Source organism: Petromyzon marinus, chromosome 62 (genome assembly GCF_048934315.1).
Source record: "Petromyzon marinus isolate PM22_M1 ecotype Great Lakes invasive population chromosome 62, UKy_Petmar_22M1.pri1.0, whole genome shotgun sequence".
In the NCBI taxonomy this organism is placed as follows: domain Eukaryota; kingdom Metazoa; phylum Chordata; class Hyperoartia; order Petromyzontiformes; family Petromyzontidae; genus Petromyzon; species Petromyzon marinus.
Genome location: NC_133728.1, coordinates 11,825,075 through 11,841,097, shown reverse-complemented (window position 1 = coordinate 11,841,097; position 16,023 = coordinate 11,825,075). Strand labels below are relative to the sequence as shown.

At 48.7% G+C, this 16,023-nt stretch overlaps 1 protein-coding gene across 1 annotated transcript in view; it reads right to left on the bottom strand.

The window, feature by feature from the left end:
• Window positions 1-3,432: 3,432 nt before the first annotated feature.
• ZPLD1 (zona pellucida like domain containing 1) overlaps window positions 3,433-16,023 on the bottom strand; it is a 76,764-nt gene continuing 64,173 nt past the window's right edge. The window contains exons 6-11 of the mRNA XM_076053742.1: window positions 15,790-15,887; window positions 13,276-13,358; window positions 8,209-8,381; window positions 6,895-7,015; window positions 4,736-4,768; window positions 3,433-4,316 (exon numbers count right to left, since the gene is read on the bottom strand). Of these exons, the coding sequence (XP_075909857.1) occupies window positions 4,126-4,316; window positions 4,736-4,768; window positions 6,895-7,015; window positions 8,209-8,381; window positions 13,276-13,358; window positions 15,790-15,887 (699 nt within the window). The 3' untranslated portion in view covers window positions 3,433-4,125. The remainder of the gene's footprint in view (window positions 4,317-4,735; window positions 4,769-6,894; window positions 7,016-8,208; window positions 8,382-13,275; window positions 13,359-15,789; window positions 15,888-16,023) is intronic.

The window sequence follows — 16,023 nt, the reverse complement described above, 5'->3', positions numbered from 1 at the left end:
TCATTATATAGTGTAGTGTATACCGAGTTACTTTATGTTAATAGCTCAGCTTATTGGAGAATATATTGAGTACATTGATTATATTGATGTAGTTTATATTTAGTTGTTTCACATCAGTTTATTGTATGATAGTTGGGTAGTTGCAGTTATTTAGCGTCAATATACTAAATGCCTCTGTTGATATGTAAACTCTGACTTTAACATAGCTGCTTCCGTGACCAGTTACATGCTAATCCCTCACACTAACATCATGCTAATCTCACAGTTACATGCCAATTTCTGACTTTAACATCCTGCTAATCTATCACATTAACACAGCTACTTCAATGCTAAATTATTCTGTTGATATGTAAACTCCTTTGTCAAGGCGCTCTGCTCCTCCCAGTGCTGTCTTTCCGACAGTTCTGTTTCTTCACGTGAGGACGGCTGCTTGTGTTGTGGCCGAAACGTCGTGAGAATTTTATTGTTTAATTTTTATTATTTTATTATTTCCCTTCTACGTGACTTTACCGAGAGAACCAAGAAGAGGAGTTCATGGGTTCGGTCCCGACCCTGACGCCTGCTGTTTATTTGACGCATCGCCTCACGTGATTTTCTGATCGGGAGTTGCGAATTGTGGGAAGATAAAAAAAAAATTATTGCGATTTTCTTTTTTATACCGGGCACCATTGGTGTACCGCCAATACGTTCACATGCAGAACGTGGTTTAGCAGCTTGTGCTGTGCGCAGCACTGTGTGGCTCACATCCCGACGGTGTCCCCATGTCCCCATGTCCCCCCGTCCTGCCCTGTCTCTGCAGACGAGCTCGACCTGAAGGACGCCCTCCAGATACGTAAGTGGGAGGGATGCAACACCGCCAGCAGTACCTTCTCACGACTCACGAGACCAAACCCACACGTATTTCGCATTTAGCCGAGCTGTAGTTTACAGTGATAAATCCACACTAATGGGTTTTTTTGGGGTTAGATTGCTTAACACAGCCAATTTGTAAGGTTTGTCACGTAAAGAAAACGTCCCAATTAGTTACTAATTTAGCACACCGGTGTGTTGAAGAGTAAACCCACGACATTTGCAATTCGAGAACCGTGACATTTTGCCGGTACTGCGATGAAGTTCAACACGATAACCAGCACCAAATCTCACTGCGTGCGCGCGTGTGCATGCGTATGTGTGTGTGTCTCTCTCCGTCCTTGTGTGCGTGTCAATCTCCGTGCATACATCCCTCTGTGGATGCCCGTGTGTGGTCGCGTGGATTATTCTCCGGGTCCTCCGAGTTTTCCCCTCCACATTTAAAATCAATGTGTGTTTAAAATATTTAGCTGTTATACATTTCCACATTATAAATCCACTTCGTTGAGCTATCATTTGTGATGGTCGGGTCGCTTCAGAAGAAGAGCTACATAGCTCAGTTGGCCTTACCTGGTAAAATAAACAGTTTAGTTTACACTGCGTGTGTGATTTTTTTTGCCTATGGGAGGAAAACCAGAGAATCCAGAGGACCCCCGTGTAGACTCCGCCCGAGTCGGGAATCGAACCCAAGATCCTTCATGCTATGAGGCGTGTTACCACTTGCACCACCGGACTGATAGAGGATACACGAAGATTATGATCCTGATCACAAAGGGAGTAGCAGGGGCTCACCTCGAAGTCCGTGTTGTGACTTAAAAGAGAAATTGACCTCGATGCAACTGTGATGTTTTTCGACACACGCCCCTCTTGTCCATCAAAGTTCCAAGGCTTACACTCCACCTGGAAGGCCTCTTTGATTCGCTCCATAATGCAAAAAAACTTCGGTTTAACACGTAGTCGGCTTTCGCTACCAATATCCATAATAGAGGTTATTTGTTTGGTCTTCGTACCTGATTGGCTCACAAGTGATGACATCACATTTACCCCCCTCTGTCTAAGACCGAAACAGGAGGAGGATTTCTCCACAATTCTGTTTGTCGACTGATGAGGCTGTTTGTTGTAATTACCGGTGAAACGTTACGGTACTCGAATTGTGAATGTTGTGGTTTTACTCTCCCAACACACAACAGGTGAGTGCTGAACCAGTAAACTTATTGGCCACGTTTTTTTTTTACCTGACAAACCTTACTGATTGGCTGTGTCGGGTGGTGGTGGGTTTAACGACACATCTATATTTATGCGATCTAACCCAAAATAAGCACTACCGCTTGAAGCAAGGGCTGCTTTGACTGCGGAAACATGTGGGAGGCACTGGGAGCCAGCGTCTTTTCGAGCCATTGGGGCCTTCTCCCGGCTTCCCTGCTCTTCAGATCACCCGGTGCTTCGGCTAACGCACAAAAAACACAATGGCAGTGTTGATCTACCCACGTGGAATGAAATGCGATTGCCCTCAAAGTGGAGGGGGGGGGGGGGTACCCTTCACTGAACATTCACCCTTTACGGTACGATTCGGATATTCCAGAGTGTGTCAACGGGCATCTCATCAAGACAATGTACAAACGGGGGGTGGGGGTGCGGAATTGGGGGGGGGGGGGGAGAGACAGACGTTTTATTTTACTATTTTCGCAAGACAAGGTGGGGGGAGTGAAGTCTCGCAGGCCGGAGGGCAGAAGAGGCAACGGTGGAGGCAGTGTGATGAGGATGACGACATAGGGCGTCACGGTGGCTAGGAGATGTTAACTACCTCGCCTAGTATACAGGTCATGGGTTTGATCCCCACCCTGACATGGGTATATTTGGAGTTTGCGTGTCTCTCCCCGTGGTCCTGTGGATTTTTCTCCAGATCATGCGGGTTTTCCCTCCACATTTAGAAACACACATTTGGAATATGTGGCTGCTGCTACACATTTCCACGTGAAAAGCCACTTCGTTGAGCTATCATTTGTGACGGCCAAGTCGCGTCTGAAAAAGAGCTATATACAGGCACTCCTTCACATACGCGATAGATGCGTTCCTGGAAAAAAACGCGCGGATGTCAAACGCTATTTTCCAAAAAGAAATAATGGTAAACGAGGGGGTTAGGGGATTTCCTTCACACTCGCAGACATAATCGCCTATATAATCCTAGCCTATATCAATGCATTACATGTACACCCAATATAATACTCGGTCCTTAATTCTTAGCGGTCGTCCATAAATGACGCCACGCGATTTTGTCACACGGCGTCACAAAAAGTCAGACCCCCCCCCCTCAAATATGACGTCACAAAGCTCTGCCCCCCCCCCAAAAAATGCTTCAAATCGCTTTAAACTATTGTCATTGTAGTGCGTATTTAATGAGGCGCTGCACTCTGATGTTGTAGGAGAAAACATTTATTAAAAAGTATATTTAATTAAGTAGAACGTGTTGTCTATATTTATTTAAAGTTGCGCATTTTGATGTGACGTCACATTTCTCAACTCCCCCCCCCCATCGTCACACTCATCACAAATGTCTGACACCCCCCCCCCCCAGGTGCATGACGTCATTAATGGACGGCCCCCACCTGTGTTCTCTTGCTACAGTGCCCTCTCATTCATTATACCATCACCACCCCTTCCTCTCCGGATCTTAGACATCTGATCACCTGTGTTCTTGATGATCCCTTCACACGAGTTATCGTGACGCGCTGGCTGCCGGCAACGCCATTGGGTCGCGGTGCCAGGCTAGGGTGGGGCGTACGGCGCGTTGCGGATGATGTCATTCCGAAAATGGCCTCGCGTATGTCAATAAATGGTCAATACAAATCGCGCGTTATTTCTAAATGGCGTACGACAAAAGCACGTAAACCGAGGATTGCCTGCATAGTAGTGGGGCCTTACCTAGTAGAGGAGAATAAAAACTGTTTAGTTTACGTTGCCCAATCAGCGCGGCTAAAGACGCTTCACAGTGGCGGGTACACACCGGTGGGTAGCCTTGTGAAGTTGGTGAGGGCCTCGTGGGTTGTGGTCCGTGGGAGTGTGAGGGGAGAGACTGTGCTCATGGCCCGGTTGTGGGTGGGTGGGTGTGGGTAGGGGGTGGGTGAGTGTGGATAGTGGGTGGGTGTGTTTGGGTAGGGGGTGGGAGGATCTGGGTAAGGGGTGGATGTGGGTAGGAGGTGGGGTGTGGATAGGAAGTGGGCAGTAGGGGGTTGGTGTGGGTAGGGGGCGGAGGGTGGTAGGGGTGGTGGTGGCGTTTTAGTTGAATGCAGGGTTGGGGGTGCCCCCGGCAGGCCGCCGAGCGAGGAGGGGGCGCCGCACGCGCACCAGGAGGAAGGCGGCGAGCAGGATGAGGCCAAGGCAGAGGACCCCCACGAAGAGCAGCGCGCCCAGCAGGCCCCCTGCGAGCCCGTCGAGCGCGGGGCCCCCCAAGGTGTGGCGGTCTCCTGCTGCTCATGCACGGGCATCCACAGAGGGATGTATGCACGGAGATTGACACGCACACAAGGACGGAGAGAGAGACACACACACGTACGCATGCACACGCGCGCACGCAGTGAGATTTGGTGCTGGTTATCGTGTTGAACTTCATCGCAGCACCGGCAAAATGTCACGGTTCTCGAATTGCAAATGTCGTGGGTTTACGCTTCAACACTCCGGTGTGCTAAATTAGTAACTAATTGGGACGTTTTCTTTACGTGACAAACCTTACAAATTGGCTGTGTTTAGGCAATCTAACCCCAAAAAAACCCTTTAGTGTGGATTTATCACTGTAAACTACAGCTCGGCTAAATGCGAAATACGTGTGGGTTTGGTCTCGTGAGTCGTGAGAAGGTACTCCTGGCGGTGTTGCATCCCTCCCACTTACGTATCTGGAGGGCGTCCTTCAGGTCGAGCTCGTCTGCAGAGACAGGGCAGGACGGGGGGACATGGGGACATGGGGACACCGTCGGGATGTGAGCCACACAGTGCTGCGCACAGCACAAGCTGCTAAACCACGTTCTGCATGTGAACGTATTGGCGGTACACCAATGGTGCCCGGTATAAAAAAGAAAATCGCAATATTTTTTTTTATTTTCCCACAATTCGCAACTCCCGATCAGAAAATCACGTGAGGCGATGCGTCAAACTCAGTTATTGTGTCTTAGCAGTCAGAAGACGAATGTTACGAGCGGCTGAACACGAAGCTTCACAGTTTGTTGCCGTATAGCTGCACCCGGGCTGATGACGATTGGTTGCTCCGTGTCCCAAAGGCAGATTCGACTCCTCGTGCCCTAGACTTGGTCGAACGGTTCCTCGATTCAACGGACCCAAATCTACGGTCAATGTTGACCATTTTTAGAAAGTCTCAGTCGACTGAATAATCCTTCAAATCGCGTGACACTTGGCGGCAGGGTCAATTTAAGACTAATAAATAGATTTGCTGATTTAGATTTTAGACTGTTTTATGAGGACCGGTGTGTTACTATGCACCGGTGTACCACCAATACGTCCACTTAATAAAATGGTCTTTTCCCCATTCTTTTTTTTACAACTGCGCTGTCAGTATCATGGCACGAGATGTAAGTGTCAATTTAAAAACTATTGTGGTTTGGTGGAGAACGACCCGCGGAATGAGATGTCACAGAACTACCTCCGAGCGCATTGAGAGGTCCATGACCATTGCCATCTTTTAGACAAATATGCAGGCTTTTTCTTTTTTTTTCTTTCTATATTGTTATGGCAGGATTCGTATCGACATCATAGGAAGGAAACTTAAGTTTGTCCACTTGTGAGTTAGTCTGTCAGTGACGGCATCTGAGTTTACATTCCCGTTGTACTGGGTCAACTTAGTGCTCATTTGTGACTGCAAGGAACTGGGGGGGGGGGGGGGGTATGGCATTGATTATGATCCATGGCATGGGGGAAAAAGAACTCAAATGGAATTGGCCAAATATCCAAAAATAGGACCACAGAACTTGGGCAATGGTTGGTAGTGCCAGTTCTCAGAATCTGAATATGTATTTATACTGGAGGAATCTGATAAGCTATGAAGCTGTTTTTCACAGATGTCCAGCAGCTAAACTAAAAAGACTAGTTTTTATTTTACCAGGTAAAGCCCACTATGATCCATCATGGATGTAACCAGACTGGATTGTGTGAACAGCGAACAGCTCACAGATCCTTGAACTATCAGTGACAACGGAGGGCGGAGGAGTGGTGCTCACAATAACGAGCGGAGCGCCAGGCGGCTAAAATGTAGCAAGGTGGCATAGTCAGGAGCATAGATAGAAGATCTGCCAGTGATCTCAGTCTACAGTTTAGACTCTAATCCCTAATAACAACTAAAAACGAAACAATTTTTCTATTTTACCACTGAGCTATACCGCTTTTTCAGAAGCGACCTAGTCACAAATGATAGCAAAATGAAGTGGCTCATCATGTGGAGATTTATAGTGGCGAAATACTCTAAACACATGTTTCTAAATGTGGAGGGAAAAACCAGGGGACCCTGAGAAAAATCCATGTGACCATGGGGAGAACATGCAAACGTCAAACATAGAGGCGTTAGAGTCACGTGGATTTTTCTCCGGGTCCTCCGGTTTTTCTCTCTACATTTTGAATCAACATCACGCGTCTAGAGTATTTGGCTGCTCTAAATTTCCACGTGATAAGTTACTTCGTTGGGCTATCATTTGTGATAGCCAAGTCACTTTAAAAATATCAGCTACATAGCTCGGTGGGCCTTACCTGGTAGAAGTAAAAAATAGTTTTAGTTTCTAGTGTGTCTATGTGCGTACGCACGCTGCACTATGAACCTGGCGACCCCGGCCAACAGCAGTGACGATTATCTGAACCGGTTCTGGGCTTCCCCTCGGTCGACTTGTGAAAAAAAAAATCGCCACTGGGAAGACAAAGGCGGCCCGGCGTAGTGTTGGCCACCCACCCCCTCATGTGTCGTGCCGGCCTTCACAGGTGCTACTCGCTAACAGCACTTGCCCCAACAGTCCACGGGGGATCTTTGTCTTTGTTGTAAGCGGCACGTACCGTTGCGCGTCACGATGGGCCCCGCGCTCAGCGTCGCGATGTCCCTGTTGCTGCCTCCCCCCTCGGGGGGGTTCTGTGCACGCGGGGCCCCCCTCCTCCAGCGCGAGCTCGGGCAGTTACTCTGCGGGAGACACGCGACACGGCACTCGCGGGCGTGTGTGTGTACATGTGTGTGCATGTCTGTGTGTCGGAACCTGTCCTGGGTCGACGCAGCCTCAAATGAGTACCTGGTACGGTGTGTAAACATCGCCACTCGGGAGACAAAGGCGGCCGGGCATGGTGCTGGAAACCCACCCCCTTCGCGTGCCGTGCCGGCCTTCATAGGTGCTCGCTAACAGCACTTGCCCCAACAGTCTGTTCAGGCTAAACGGGGGATCTTTGTCCATCGTACACGTCTTTTAAGTGTGTGTGTGCATGTTTATTCCTGAGAAAAAGGTTGACCGACACCAGTGTTCCAGGAAAGTTCCTGGCAAGCTTCATCCTAACTTTGCCTTGCCATGCATGCTGATGAGAGGCTTGCGGAGCCTCAGCATAGTTTCAGGCTGGGGCAGTCCTCTGCATGTTTTTGTTGGGGTACCTGACCCTCTGCTCAGTTATGAAAGGGTCTTCATGATGGTGGGCAGGCCCGGGTAAAACGACGTGGCCGAGAGTCAGAGCCATTCCCTGTTCACCTCGGGGTGCGGCTGGGATGGCCTCTGGCACCTGACACTATTTAACACCATCTTTTTTGACGATCGTAGTTAACAATGATTGGCACTCATTAGGTGCCTGTCACAGTGTTTCAAGGCGCCATTACGTGGAAAGGACCAAAAACGAATCAATAAATAACCGGGGGTGGGGGGGGGAGAAGAGCTGGAGAGGAATGAAGGTGATGATAGAAGAGAGCGCGTTTTTGAAGAGACTTAAATAGACCAACACTGGCACAGTGTTGGTCTAAGTCTCCAACGGTAGCGAGCTCCTCAACCAGGGGGGCACCAGTAGGGAGGTCACAACTGGGGGGGGGGGCACCAGGAGGGAGTTCCACAACTGAGGGGGGGCACCAGTCGGGAGTTCACAACTGAAGGAGGGGCACCAGTAGGGAGTTTACAACGGGGGGGGCACCAGTAGGGAGTTCACAACTGGGGGGGGCACCAGTAGGGAGTTCACAACTGAGGGGGGGGGGCACCAGTAGGGACTTCCATGATCACCACAAGAAAGCGCCATCGGCAGACCCTTGAGCGCCGTCGCAAGCGGGGCGGCTTTCGCCGTCCCGAGCCCGCGAGTGTCCTGAGGCTGGAGGCGAGAACTCTCGCGGTGGCTTTGCGTGTTCCTCACCGGCCCGAACGAGGGGCAGTCGACCTCGCGGCAGAGGCGCGTGTTGCAGTGCAGGAAGATGGTGGAGAGGTGCTGGTGCTTGTGGCGCACGAAGCGGAACACCTCGAACGAGAACTTGGACATTTGGCTGCGCGCGTTCTCGATGATCGTCGTCTGTGGGTCGCGCTTGCAGCTGCAGAGATGCGCAACGGCAAAAAAGACCAAAAATCCCCCCGTGTAGCCTTTTAACAGACTGTTGGGGCTAAGTGCTGTTAGCGAGTAGCACCGATGAAGGCCGACACGACAGACACGCGAGGGGGTAGGTGGCCAGCACCACGCCTATCCGCCTTTGTCTCCCTTGTGGCGATGTTTACACATCACACCTGGTACTCATTTAAGGCTGAGTCAACCTAAGGGAGGCCCAGGACCCGTTCAGACACACAAAAGACAAAAACAGACATGCACAGACATGTACAGACAAAGATCCCCCGTATAGCCTTAACAAACTGTTGGGGCAAGTGCTGTTAGCGAGCAGCACCTATGGAGGCCGGCACGACAGACACACGAGAGGGTGGGTGGCCTCGCGCCACGCCCGGTCGCTTTTGTCTCCAGGCACTCATTTGACGATGAATCGACCTTGTGAGTAGGCTCAGAGCCTGCTCACAAGGTTCGTAGCGCGGCGCGCTAACCGCTGTGCCACCACTCCCCATGTGTCTTACACAACAAACGCACAGTAAAAGAGGACAGGAAAACAAAGATGTCCTGCATAGCGTCAAACAGGAACAGGAGCCGTCGGGCATTCACTGGACAGCAGTGGGGAACATCTCCCTCCTCAGCGTGGAACATTGAGTGGAGAACAAATCTAAAATGGCTTCTTTTGTCTGCTGATATGAATCCATATGTATTGGCGTAACGCGCCCAGGGTTTGCAAACAACAGTAGCATTATGTACGGCGTTGCAGACAGTGAGGTCAGCTAAGGATAAGCAGGTGCAGGCGGGTGGCCTGGGTGACAGCAGACAGAGAGACGCCAGCAATTAGGGAAAGAGGCAGTGAGTGGCTGGCTGCAAATGCAAACGCGGAGTAGGCGCCAACGGAGGCGAGAGATTTTGGTGATAAGCGGGAGAACACGTGCGTGATGCGTGGGGAGGACGCCGGCTTAATGAGGGCCATCTGGGGGCACTTAATGAGGAGGGGGATAAAAGGGGAACGTGTGAGGCAGAGGAGTTGAGTTGGTTGGAGTGAAGAAAAGAGTGAATTCAAGAGAAGTCCGGGACTCCACTTTCCACACCTCGTCCTCTCCAGCGGTGTTGGCTGATCCCCCGCTGGAGGTACCGGCAAGGTTGGAGGAGTGAGGGTAGACAGGCTAGTAGTAGAGAGGCTAGCGAAATCCTAAGTGTGAGTGTGAGAAGGCTAGCAGTAGAGAAACTAGCCAAGTGTATCGTAAGCTAGCGGAATCCTAAGTGTGGGTGTGATGAGGCTCGCAGCAGAGAAGCTAGCGGAGTGTATAGTGAGAGGCTGGCAGTGGAGCGAGAGAGAGCTAGCGCAGCATAGCAGACGAGCAGTACAATTGGAGGAGTTACGGTGGAGACGCGTGGCGTTGAACGCGCGGATTTCTGTACCGATAAAGTGACACAGGAGAAAAGTAGAAGTTGTCCGTGTGAAATAATACCACTACACATAAGAAAGATGAAGATTGCCACGCGGTGGTGTTGTATGTTTGGGTTATGAAAATAATAAAAATTAAATTAAATTTGAAATTGGCATAATTTATCCGAAATTCTGTTAATCTGGGTCATGCGTATAAATTATGCTAATTCGAGAGAATCGTATTAATTTATGGGAGTGGTTATGATAATGCAGGTCGTTATGATAATTAGGCCCTGCCTTGGTGATGAGGGTCGGTTATCAATCAGGATAATGCAATTAATTGTATGCAGTTATGCAGGTGCTGTGCACGTATGCCAGAGTCAACTCGGCTTCGTTGTTTAACTTCGTATCATCGATCGGTATACAGTTGTCCCTCACTATAACGCGGTTCACCTTTCGCGGCCTCGCTGTTTCGCGGATTTTTTTTTAGTGTAATTTTGCACGCTTTTTTTCCTGTGTACAGTATGAACGCACATTGTGTTCGGCGTCCTGATTGGCTAAGGGAGAACCGCACGTGTGTTCTGCGTCCTGATTAGCTAAGGGAGTACAGAATGCGTTCGGCTAGCCAGATTTACAAAAATGTTTGGGCTTGAAAACAGGTTTTGATCTTTGGTTTCATTTACTAATATTGTACTTATTTTTTAAAACCTGCGAAAGTTTGAACTTTGAGAGTTTAAATAAGAGAGAAATGTGAGAAAATGGTAATGCCTGTCTGAGAAAAGTTTATAAAAGTGTGTGGTTAGGGGTTTGACGGCCTTAAAACATGTATAATAATTGTAAAAAATAAAGCTGATTACTTCGCGGATTTCGTCTATTGCGGGTTATTTTTAGAACGTATCCCCCGCGATAAACGAGGGACCACTGTAACACAATTATTCTCGCTTTAGTGTGTAATGCCAGGTCTCCAAGTTCAGATCTCAACGCAGAATCAGTTCTTGTGCATAATTCAGGAAAGAAACGCACAACACTTCTGCATTAATCAATTTTATTTCTAACTAAACTTTAACTCTAAAATATGCAACTCTCGGCTCGGAATTCCAACAGTATCAACACAGTATCATCAACGACTGCGTGGTTTCACTTTGATTCATTCCCCCCCCCCCCCCGTGTAGTGCGAGCAGTTGGTGAGAGAGAGAGATGCTAAGAACATGCATATGCTATCCTAACAAAAACCTTAACCTTATAATATGCAAATTCATATTTGAAAATTGCCCACACAGTACACCATCCATTCATAGATCGATAAGCATTTCTTATCACGTTTCACTTTGGGTATCGGATCAATTCATTATGCAATGTAACACGAACGTATGAAAAATATGAATATAGTCCTTAAAATTGTGACGGTATCCATACGAAAAACAAACAATTATTATTCCTAAAGGCACAAATGTGCGTTAATGGATTCGTTGGCAAGATTATGCCATTGAAAAGAAACCAAAAACGTACGACTGATTTGCTTCTAAATGACCTTATCCACGTAACTCAATGGCAGCAGTGTTTTTCACGAATCGGTTGATATTTTAATGTACCACCTTGGAATGGCAACTCTTCTTGAAACCCAAAGATAACTTTTTGGAACAACCTTATTGTCGATTCGGGTTCAACTGGCGTAGTTGGCGAGTTGACACGGTGCTGCAGTCGCGGTATTTCGTCGGTAGATGGCGCTCACTGACTGCACGCTCTCCAGCGCTGAATGCTCTGTGGCTGCCCGAACACACTGCTGGATGAGCTGCACCGGCACGCTCCCCCACCTTGAAGATACGCGGTCGCTCTCGTGCTGGTTCGCTGGTTCTCTGACAGCAGGTTTCCTCCACTGCTGTATGACTCGAGTCGCACGTGCTTGGCCGCTGGTTTGCTGGTTCTCTCCACTGCTGGATGACCAAGTCGGCACATGCTCTCTCTGGCAGCTGGTTCTCTCCACTGCAAGATTACTAAGTCGCATGCGCTCTCGCTGGCAGGTGGCAGCAGATTCTCTCCACTGCTGGATGACTAAGTCGGCACATGCGCTTGCTGGCAGCTGGCAGCAGATTGTCTCCACTGCTAGATGACTCAAGTCGGCACACGCTTGGCCACTGGTTGCAGAAGCTCTTGCTTGGTGCGTCGGTCGCGCTGCAGCTGGACTCGATGTAGAAATAAAGGTATTTAAACGATACTTTGCCTTTCGGCTCTGAACTCACACTCGGTGGCGCCTCGCTACCCTGCGAGCCTCGCCATCCTCAGTTGATCGCGGGGCTCGTTGGAGCCAGCCGCTCATGCCCGATCTTCTGCAGCTCGCCGGCTGACAACTTGCTGAACTCCTGTGCCGTGTTGAACCCGGTTTGAACTGAACTTTTGAAATGATGGTTGGACCGTTATAGTAAAAAAAAATGTATCCGCTCTGCGCCGTGGAGGGGTGTGGCCTGTGTGTGTGTGCGTTCGTGTGTGTGTTCGTCAAGCCATCTGCGTTATACAACCCTGGGGGGGAGGAGGGGGCGACTCTCTTTGTAACAACAAGCCATTCCTCGCTAGGGTGTTAAATTCCTTTCTCGTGCTGCGGGAAGACAAAGGCGGTCGGGATCTCTTGGAATATTGTTTATCCTGGCCTCGCAAGCTTGACCCGTTCGCTCCCTCACGTGTCTCTGCGCGTGGTTGCCCTTTCCCCCTCTTGGTGACCCTGGAGGCCGTATTATATCAACAGGTTTGTTTGAGAAATCGCAGATAACCTCTAACCTCTTTTGGTGGTGTTTATTATTTATTTATGGCCTATTTACTATCAACATCTGGTTTTTGCTGCGCTCTGGCTTGCGTGTTTTCGTTTATCATTTGGATCAATATATATAAACAATATATCGGCAAATATTCTTATTAATACCAATTTTGGAAAAGGCCGATAATATCCAACAGTGGGACCCAGCGCCCGTCACACTGTCGATTGGGGTAGGGTTGTCACGAAGTCCAGGTTTTAACCGGACACTCCGGATATTCACATGTGTTCGGGTTGCAGGAATAGATGTTTATTTATATATATACATTCATATTGTCATTCAAGAACCCAGAATACAAAGTGGATTTTAAAAAGAGGGGGGGGGGGGGAGAAAACAGCTGGGTAATGCGTAACAAACTCGGCGCAATGACACCCTCAATGTAGGGATCGATCGGCGGACATCTGTGCTCAGCTGCCCTACTGGGGTCAGGGTAACGGTCAGGAGCAGCTTAGGAGGGGTAAGGGAGGGATAATGTAACTCAACAAAACCATAAATAAAGTAACGTGAGCGCGATGTCCAAGTTCGTCATTCTTTTTATATCTCACAGGAGCAGCACTTCACCGTTGTGCTAACAAGTGGTGCAGCAGGAATTGATTGACTTAATTTTTTTTTACTTTACGAAGATCTGATAGACCCCTCCGGCTGCCTGAGAAATATGTGAGGGTTTATGCCTCCCCCCCACCCCCTGGCCTTGCCTGAGGAAGAGGTCGTAGCGGGTGATGTCGCTTGGGTTGCCGGAGGGAGTCGCGTAGCAGTAGTCGAGCAGCACGTGCCACCTGCAAAGATAAAAGACAAAGACCCCGTGTATAGCCTGTAACAGACTGTTGGGGCAAGTGCTGTTAGCGCACGGCACGACACACGAGGGGGTGGGTGGTCAGCACCACGCACCACCGCCTTTGTCTCCCCCAGTGGCAATGTTTACGCATCGCACCAGGTACTCATTTGAAGCCGAGTCGGCTTAGGGGAGGTCCAGGACCCCACCTGCACACACACACACCCAATAACAACTGAGTTCACAACTAAGTTGCAGTGATGTCACCACGGTGCTGTGCCGTTCTAGGTGAACCTTGAGGCCACGTGAATTGTCAAAGGCTCACTGGCAGGAGGTCATGGGACAGACCCAAGTGCCATGGGTTGAAATGCGTATTCAGCCAATTGATTAAACAGTCCTCGAATTACGAACATAATTCGTTCCTGAAATCCGTAAGTTGAACGGTTCGTAAATCGGAACAATATTTTACTGTATTTAAATGCTCAAAAGCTCAGTGTTATGAAATCTGTTACGATGCAACAAATAGGGAAGCATTGTTAAACTCATTACATCTTGTGGAGGATTGCTCTTCTGAACAAAATAGTTCCGCGGTTCAGTTTTCAAGTGCAAGTTCGCGTTTTAAGTCGATGCTATTTTATTTTTCATGGAAGCTGTTGCGTAAGTACGGGTGTTCGTAAGTCGGGCGTTCATAAGTTGAGGACTGCCTTATTGGGTTGCTATAAATGTCCACAAGCCACTTCATTGAGCTATCATTCGTGAACAGGTCACTACTGAAAAAGGGCTACTATAGAGTTCAGTGGGCCTTACCTGGTAAAATAAAAAAAATAGTTTTACTAAGTTTAGACTGAGATGACTGGCAAGATGTACCATATGTGCTTCCTACTATGCCAACCTGCTGCATTTAGTCGCCTGGCTCTCCTCTCGTTATTGTGAGCGCCGTTCCTCCGCCCTCCATTGTCGCTGATATTTCAAGGATCTTTGAGCTCCTCACACAATCCAACATGGTTACACCCAGGATTGATCATAGGCAGGCCAGCCTGAATGTTTTATACCAAAGCAAATGTTCAAGCATAGAGAAAGGAGGGCAATACTGTGGCCGAGTAGACCCAGAGCTTCATATGGAGTGATAAGCCAGGTAATTTCCACACAGCGTTACGTAGCTAGTGAACATATAAAGCCGCCCAACTGATTCAGAGTGAGACATCCACTGTCAAACAAGAGTTGGCCATAAGCACGCTGCCCGAAGTGCTGAAACGTCTTGACTGTCCCCACAACTGAAAATAACTCATGGGGAGTGGAGGGGAGTGGTACATTCAATTACACAAAGTATCCAGCCAGGTTCCAGGTCCAGCAGTAGCTTCTCCAACTCCTAAAAGGAAGCAGCAATTACCAGATCTTCAGCATACGTAATATGTACTCTTTGGTTCTTTCGGTAAAGTCCATCATCAGGTGGGATTTATTTTATTTTATACCTATGTGACTTTACCAAAAGAACCAAAGAGTAAGGATTCCTGCAGTCACGAAAGCTTCAAATCAAGATACGTAATATGGTTGAGCCATAGGGAGTCAACCCTTGATCTCATCCAAGCATCAATCAGAATCTCATTGTATCTGTAGCAGATGGAAATTTTTCGTAGGCTTTGGCCATGTCAACAAAGTAGAGGTGTAGGTAGATCCTGTTGAAATTCACTTTTCCTCTGCTGTAGCACATGGGTTTGAAAATATGGCATCCATGCAGGACTGCCCTGGCCTGAAACCACATTACGACTTTGCTAGCTGCTCCTTAGCATGTCTGGCAAGGCGATGTTTGAATAATCCTTGTCAGGACACTTATTAGAATACTGAATACGGAGATGCCCCAGACGTTGTTATAATCAGTACGGTCCCTCTTATAACTTTACAAGAAGGGGGACTCTACTGATGAGGGCAGTCACCGGGGCATCCTTCCATTCCTGTAAAACACACACAGCCTGTGGTCCCAGCAGTTCTGATAATGTCATTCAGGGTAGTCTTGTAAATATAAAATTGCTACTCTCTGTCAATAATTCAATGGGAAGTCATCATCGCCTCATGCTTTACCCGAGCCTTAGACTCTGCATCACTCTTTGCACCGCCTAGGTAGATGGTGCATCGGCCAGCCCCCTCAAAACCATAATAAAAGACGTGATCTTGGTGTTCAAGGCGTTGATGGTGGTAGATTGTTAAGTGATGATGATGGTGGGAGCGAGGTGATGTGGTAGACCAATGAGGGTGGTGCCGGTGAGGTGTAGATGTTTGTGAGGTGATTGTAGTCATGAGGCGTTGATGCTAGTCCACACCTCCGATTAGCATGGTTGGCTACGTATGGTGCGAAAGAGTTTCAACATACACATCCATAGTGAGGCGATGGAGAGGTGTTGGCGGTACGTTTGTAGCTGGCCTGTGCACTGCCTCACCTCTCATCTAGGTTCTTGGCTCTCACAGCCGCGTAGATGCGCGTCTTCAGCTCCAGGCCCCGGCTGGGTATGTGCAGAAGCTCTGAGTAACTCGAGTCCTGAAGAAATACGGGGAGACATGGGGGAGACACAGGTGAGAGACATGAGAGGGAGAGACCGGGAGACTGGGGTTACAAAGGAGTGACACATTGGAGGAGACACGGCAGGAAGACAGGGAGACAAAGAGGTGTCTGA